This window comes from Culicoides brevitarsis, chromosome 2 (assembly GCF_036172545.1).
Source record: "Culicoides brevitarsis isolate CSIRO-B50_1 chromosome 2, AGI_CSIRO_Cbre_v1, whole genome shotgun sequence".
NCBI classification, from domain to species: Eukaryota; Metazoa; Arthropoda; class Insecta; order Diptera; family Ceratopogonidae; genus Culicoides; species Culicoides brevitarsis.
This window is the reverse complement of record NC_087086.1, coordinates 31,290,376-31,298,155: the sequence shown is the minus strand read 5'-3', so window position 1 is coordinate 31,298,155 and position 7,780 is coordinate 31,290,376. Positions and strand designations below refer to the sequence as shown.

Below are 7,780 nucleotides of genomic sequence, written 5' to 3'. Positions count from 1 at the left end.
ATGCCTTTCGTACCAAAGGGCACGGTACCATTACCATTGTACTTTTTATTTGAGAATCAGGCATCGTGGATTGGTTTTCTCACAGCAGTTGTAGCTCAAACTAGTGAGTGTCTGGATACAGCGAGCTTGGCAATTTATTTGTACGCAGTCCCGCTTTGTAGTTTCATTCACATTTTGGGGTATTTGGATATAATTTTGCAAGTCATTGAGAAGATGAAGTACGAGATGTTGATGAAAGTTAAGACAACTGATGAAGACGGATTGAAATCAACTTTGGAACTAGAAACTTTGGAAATCATCAACGAGAGTTCTGAAGCTCCTCAGGAAGAAGTTTCATTTGATGAATGGATCAAAATTTTAAACGACATGATCTGTGATGTCAACTCAATCTTCAATCCTTTGGAAAATCTCTATTCAATTGTTTTATTTTTGTTGGAAGCAGCTAGCTTAGGAGCTTTATTCATTTGTGGGATGTGTTTGACAGTTTTAAAAGAGCAACAATTTTTTGCCATTGGAGTCAACGTGATATGTGTCTTGCTCTTCATAAGTTGCTTTTTGAATGAATTGATGTTGGAAAAGTTGATTAACATCAATGAAGCTCTTTACGATTTGCCATGGTGGGAATTGAATCCGAAACAAAGGAAGCAATTGATGCTCTTGATGCATTGTGACAAAATTCAACGAGGATTCACAGCTGCTGGAATTCATAATCTAACAATTGAACGGTTTGGTATCATCGTTAAGGCTGGATACACAAACTTATTGGTGTTGAAGGATTTGGTGCAGAAGTAGAGAGCATGGCTTGGTTTAAATTTGTTGCTTCAATAGCTTAAAATAGTAGTTCAGAGAATAATAAAGCTTAACAAATATTTTTGTTCATGTTTTTCTTTATTACATACTTATAGAATAATAAATCATTGAAGCTTTCCTTGAACTTAGCCCATTATTTGTTTTTGAACCAAATCTCTCAAAACCAACAAGTTTGTGTATCCAGCTCTTACTAAAATTCCAAATCGTTCAATTGTCAAAGGGTGAACTTTTGCAGCCGTGATTCCTGATTGAATTTTGTCACAATGCATCAAGATCATCAATTGCTTCCTTTGATTCGGATTCAATTCCAACCATGGCAAATCGTAAAGGGCTTCATTGATGGCATCAAACTTCTCCAAGATTTTTTCATTCATCAAACACGTGATGCAAAGTACGACACTGATAAGGTTGACTGCAATAGCGAAGAATTGCTGTTGTTTCAGAACCATAAAAAGCAGTCCACATATAAAAAGTGAACCCATACTAGCTATTTCCAACATTGCAAAAATAAATGAATAACAATCTTGGAAAGATTTGAAAATAGAATTGACATTGCAAATCATATCGTTTAATATTTTCATCCATTCGTCGAAAGAAACTTGATCTTCAGGAACTTCTGAACTTTCGTTGATGATTTGTAAAGTTTCTAGCTCTAAAGTTGACTTCAATCCTTTCCTTTGTTGATCCGTTTTCTCAATCTTCATCAACATAGTTTGCTTCATCTTCCCAACTGCTTGCAAAATAATTTCTTGATACCCCAAAATATGGATAAAAAGGCATAATGGAACTGCATACATGTAACTCGCAATCGTTGCTGAGTCAATTAGCTCGATAGTTACGGTTGCAATCGTTGTGATGTAGGCAACCCATGTTTCCTGATTCTTGAAAGGTAAGTAAAAAGGAATAGGCAATGCGAATTTAGAAATCAGGTTCGGTAGCAAAAGTTTAGCTAAGAGAAGTCCCAATACTACACCAATGCAGTTCACATATAGGGCTCGTCTATAAACTCTCAAGAATTTTAGAGCACGATTTTCTATTAGTTTGACTTCAGATTCTGCTAATTTGCGGATCTCAGCGTGATACTTTTCTTCGTCGTAAATTTCCTCGCACCAGTTAATTAAACTTTTAAAAGTTTTCTTTTCAACAAGAGCCATTGCTGTAGCAAAATAGAAAGTTAAACCACAAGAGCTCACTGAGAAGCATAATATGATAGAAATGAGTTCAAAGTTTGTTACAAAAAGTGTTCCGATATTTAAGATGGTAAAAATTGCCATGTGCCTTGGCAAAGTTGTCTTGAAGAATTTTTCCTTTAACGTCAGTTTTTCCAAAGGATCTTTCAATATGAACAAACCAGTGAAGGAATCCATTGACTTGATCAAGTTGAAAATTCTTGCAAAGGAAATTTTTTGCTTTTTTGATATTGATTTTGGTTCTTCCATGGCTTCTACTTATGAAATGAAGTAGAAAGCCTGCAATGTACTTCTTTTTTTTCAGCATTAGGTCGTGGGAAAACTATCCAAGTGTGAAAAATTGACGTGAGTCAATTTGATTGGTTAATCGATTATGATGCAGTGAAAATTTCCTTGAACTTTTAAAAGTTGCTGATGTAAAGCTGTCTGATTGGCTGCATTCAACTGCATTGTTTTTTAACGCAAATTGAGAATTGATGATGGCTTGAAAGTTCAAGGTCAATGCAGTTGAAATTTAACCAATCAGATAACTTCAGTTCAAAAAGATGTTGAACGAGTATGAAATGCATCAAGATCTTAAATTATTCATTTCTGAATCTAATATCAAGGATTTTTTTAACGTGAAGAGAAGAAAATTCACATTTCAAACATTGAATTGAAGCAAAACTTAGGCCCTTTTTTGACCTTGAAACATTTATTAGTGCAAATTTTTTTTAAAAAGATTTTCTAAAACAACAAATTTTAAAAGCAATTAAATTCTATGCCAAGTTATTCATTTCTGAACTAAATCCTTCAACACCAATAAGTTTGTGTATCCAGCCTTAACGATGATTGCAAATCGTTCAATTGTTAGATTATGAATTGCAGATGCTGTGAATCCTCGTTGAATTTTGTCACAATGCATCACGAGCATCAATTGCTTCCTTTGATTCGGGTTCAATTCCCACCAAGGCAAATCGTAAAGAGCTTCATTGATATCATTCAACTTGTCCAACATCAATTCGTTCAAAAAGCAAGTAATAAAGAGGAGAACACAAACCGCGTTGAATCCAATGGCAAATAATTGCTGTTCTTTCAGAACCATCAAACACATTCCACCAATGAACAGCGATCCCAAGCTAGCAGTTTCAAGAGTCAATAGAACATCCTGGTAGAATGTTATGAAGGATGTTAGAACATCATTAACTTCACAGATCATGTCGTTCAAGATCTTCATCCATTCGTCAAATGAAGTTTGATCCTCAGGAACTTCTGAACTCTCGTTGATGATTTCCAAAGTTTCCAATTCCAAGGTTGACTTTCTTTGACATTTTTTGTGTTCACCTGTTTTCTTGATCTTCATCGTCATTTCTTGCTTCATCTTCTCAACTGCTTGCAAAATGATCTCCATATATCCCAAAATGTGCATAGCAAGGCAAAATGGAAAATTGTATACAAAAATCACCAAATGTGCTGCGTCAAAAGATAAAATTGTCTGAGCTGCAATAGTTGTAATGAAAGCAATCCATGTTTCCTGATTTTCGAAGGGCAAATACAACGGAACTGGTACAGAACCTTTCAGAATTCCAGGAAACATGATGCTACATAGCACAAATCCTATGGTGAAACAACCAAAGTTAAAGTAGAGTGCTTTGCGTAACCACGTCATGTACTTGAAAGTTTGTCTTTCAACAATCATCAATTGTGATTCAGCAACTTTTTGGATTACTTGATGATATTTTTCCTTGATTTCATAGCATTTTTGGCACCATTGAAGTAGTTCTTTAAAATGCTTTTTGTTCAAGATAATTTTAGTTATACTAAAGTACAAGCAAATAAACGTTATGATAAATGAACAAGTCATAATGATGGTAATTAGTTGATAGTTTGAGATTTGTAATGTTGAAACCAAAAAGAAAATGTACAAAAACAAGTGTCGAGGAATGGTTAAAATCCAAATTTTTTCAAATAAAGTCGTAGTTTTTGGACGATCTTTGTACACGAACATTCCTGCTACGAAATCCATTGAAGTAAGTAGCTTAGAGATTCGGTCAAACGAAAGTGTTGGTTTCGGCATATCCTATTTTAATAGAAAGCTTAAGTTGTAGAATCGTTTAGTACAATGAACTCCAAAATGAAAACTTTGTTCAGTAAAACTTAAATTTTATACTGCTTATAAAGGAGCTGAGTTATGAGAACTTTTTATTAGATAATTACATGAAAAGCAGGTGTGAAAGTTGTTCATGATGCACTCAATGACGTTCAATGCGGCAAATCGATTTTGCTATATACCCATTTAGCTCCAGCCACGTAATACAAGTGTGAAAAAAATCAACGTGATCTTCTGTGATTGGCCAATAGGATCAAATTGGTTGCCATTTATTTGTTCAATAAGCTCGATAATGCATCATTTGTTGTTTAGAAATCATTCAACAATGTCAAACTTCAATCGAATTTTTTGCCTAATAAAGTCCTTGGACCGAATAGTTGGATTATTCATCTTCAAAGACGCATCAAAAAAGCCAACTAAAGTTGATAAATTTCTGAAACTCACAATTCCTCGACACATTTTTCTGTACCTGCTATTTTCAATCTCAACGATATTCGTTACTCACGGGGAATTGACTTCAATCATCCTCTGCTTGTCCTTGGGAACCTTGTTTTTCGCTTGTATTGCGACAGCCTTAATATTTGTCACAAAAAGTGGTTCTGTTCGAAATCTCATCGCATGGTGTGAAAATTTGTACAATAAGGATTCTTACCACTCATCAGTTCAAAAGATCGCTGAATCAGAGTTTAAAATCATCGAAAAGCAATGTTTTACTTGCATGACAATATTCAGGAAACTCTGCTATGTAAACTTATTTTACGTTACATTTGGATTTCTCATATTAGGATTCTTTTTACCAAGTATCATCCCGAAGTTTAGTCTACCCGTACCTTTTTACTTGCCTTTTAAGAACCAAGAGACATGGATAGCTTTTATTACAACGGTGACATTTCAAATTATAGAATGTATCGATACAGCAAGTATTGTAGCTTTTTTGTACGGAGTTTCATTTTGTATCTTCTTTCACATTTTGGGGTATCTGGAAGTCATTTTGCGTTCAGTTGAAAAGTTGAAGCAAGAAATGTTGATGAAGATCAAGAAAACAAATGAAGATCAGAAAGGATTGAAATCAACATTGGAACTGGAAACTTTGAAAATCATCAACGAAAGTTCAAAAATTCCCAAGAAAGAAGTTTCCTTCGCCGAATGGACTCAAATTTTGAACGACATGATCTCTGATGTCAACTCAACCATCACATACTTAGCAAACCTGTTAGCTTTTCCAATCCTCACAGTAGAATTTGCAAGTTTGGCTTCATTGTTCATCAGTGGCTTAATCTTCACTGTTGTCAAACAGCAGCAATTGTTCGCCATTGCGGTCAACATTGTCTCACTTTTGCTCTTTATCACTTGTTACTTCAACGAAAAGTTTTTAGAGAAGTTGGATGACATCAATGAAGCTCTTTATGACTTGCCATGGTACGAATTGAACTTGAAACAAAGAAAGCAATTGATGCTTCTGATGCATTGTGATAAAATTCAACGAGGATTTACAGCTGCTGTAATTCATGATTTAACAATTGAACGGTTTGCAATCGTCGTGAAGGCTGGATACACAAATTTGTTGGTTCTAAAGGATTTGGTTCAAAAATAAGAAGTCTGTTGAAAAAAAAAACCACAAACATAAAATAAATAGTCAGTTAAGTGTAGCTTTGGGAAATCGATCATAAATTTCTTGTATCCTCCGTCAAATATTGCTTTCCTCAACCCACATGTTCAAGCAAGTCCACGGGGTGTTTTTCATGTGTGTACCAAACATGTTATGTAAGTATTAGACAGCGCAATATTTCCAGTCAGTTTTTTTTATAGCTTGCATCATTATTTATATTATTATTATTAAATTTTTCATCCCATCCTTCCTTATAACTTATTATTCTCTTGTCATGTTACAGTGAAAAGTCAAGGTCGAACCACATGCATCTTTAAAATTAATGTGAATTTGTATGATGGAGACGCCAGGCACAAAATAACGAAAATTTTCTCAAATCTCGCGAGTATCTATGTGCATTCACTCGCATGAATAATTACATTTGAAGCTAAAATACGAGATTTACGTGACCTATTTTACAAATTATACATATTATCCTCTAATAAATAATATTGCTAGGCATTTGTCATGACATCAAATTGTTTCGCTGACACGAGAAGGAAGTGAACATTTGGCAGTTTTTCGTTCGGGGAATTCTATTATTTGAAATGATTATCATTATTTCCTTACATCGAAAATTGTTAAAATTTCACATGAAAAATTCAATCAGGAGAAATTTTGTGGTTTGAAATTCGATTCAAGCAAGGTGAGTAATACGAAAATTGTTATCCTGATAAATTTAGAAGATTTGATGTGAAAAGCTAAATTGGTTAAGATGCCGCAATGATGAGTGAATGCCTAATTTAATTGGTTTTAATGGCTTTCACCCAATATTGAACAAATCAGTTCATATTAGCTTCCATTGTTTAAGCTACAATGACAATTTTCGAAAATATTTTATCCTTTTTATTTTTTTTTAAAGTCAAAAAAATGAAGTTTTTTGGATTCAATTGGATCAAAAACTTGACTTCAAAGAAAATGCTGAGTTCGTCATAAAGAAAGTAGCCAAGAAATCATATTTCATAGGCAGGATGAAGAAGATAAAGACATCAAGCTTGATCTTGCTGCAACCTCACATTGACTACTGCAGTAGCATCTTATTCTTGGCAAGTGACGAGACAATGAAAAAGCTGCAAATATTCTGCAACCGTGCATTGCGCGCAATTCTCTTGAGGGACAACAGATCAAACGTTGAATCAATGCTGCGGGATACGAATCTGCTGGATGTGAAACAACGTGTGTACTTCAATACAGTCTTGCTGATTCACAAAGCAAAAATGGGTCTCCTATTGACCTATAAACCGAGCACCTCTCAATTGTCAGCGAACTCCAACCATACAACTTAAGCAGGAATCAGTTGCTCAGTCTGCCACAATATCGAACTGCAAATAGCCAGAACTCGTTTTTTTATAAGGGAGCGACTTGCGTGTTGCCAAAGATCAAATTAAGAAGTACGTCAAATGCCAGTATTCGCTAAGATAAAGCCGCGAGTGAAAAAATCTTATATCATCAATTTCTTTTCTAAAAGTATCTTATATCCTCAAAAAAAGTTTCAAAAGCGACTCATCCCATACACTTCTTCTTCTTTGCTCTGTTTGTTTTGATTGTTACAACACCTGAAATTGAAAACATCCAAAACCGCAAAAATTTCCTCACCATCTTGTTTTAAAATATTCCATGGCATCAAAAGAGATACGATAACAGCTCATAGACACATATTGCTAAAATACTACGAGTTGCGCACTAATGCCACTTGTTAGAATAATATTTTCTTTTTTTTTTTGCTCATCACAATACGGAGCAGTAGACAGATACTGTCACGGAGAGCTTTTACTCTCAAGCTCTCTCGATTATTTTTTTTTGTCGGGTACGAAAGGAACAATAGACGACACCTTTCTTACAATACAGGTCAGGAAGCATCGTTGTACGGGCAAAAAGTGCGATGAATGAAAACGAAAAGTAAAAAGCAACAAATGGAAAATTCTCTCGCGCGCGCAATATTACAGAGAGACGCTTTACCGTACACAGCTTTCGTGAGTAATTTTTATCAGCATACAACAAAAATTTTCTCGATGTTTAGTTTGAGTTGAAATCGCTAGCTGT

General features: G+C 34.7%; 2 protein-coding genes across 2 annotated transcripts; both read left to right on the top strand.

Annotated features, from left to right (window-relative positions):
* On the top strand, window positions 1–792 carry LOC134828949 (uncharacterized). The gene has a single exon (XM_063841939.1). It carries the CDS (start codon window positions 1–3, stop codon window positions 790–792), a length of 792 nt encoding a protein of 263 aa, XP_063698009.1.
* A 4,318-nt stretch (window positions 793–5,110) lies between these two features.
* Window positions 5,111–5,683, top strand: LOC134828948 (uncharacterized). Its single transcript, XM_063841938.1, has one exon. It carries the CDS (start codon window positions 5,111–5,113, stop codon window positions 5,681–5,683), a length of 573 nt encoding a protein of 190 aa, XP_063698008.1.
* The last annotated feature ends 2,097 nt before the right edge of the window (window positions 5,684–7,780 follow it).

Excerpts from the sequence above, each read along its gene's own strand:
- LOC134828949 (XM_063841939.1), top strand. The coding sequence starts at position 1 with ATGCCTTTCGTACCAAAGGGCACGGTACCATTACCATTGTACTTTTTA.
- LOC134828948 (XM_063841938.1), top strand. The coding sequence starts at position 5,111 with ATGTTGATGAAGATCAAGAAAACAAATGAAGATCAGAAAGGATTGAAA.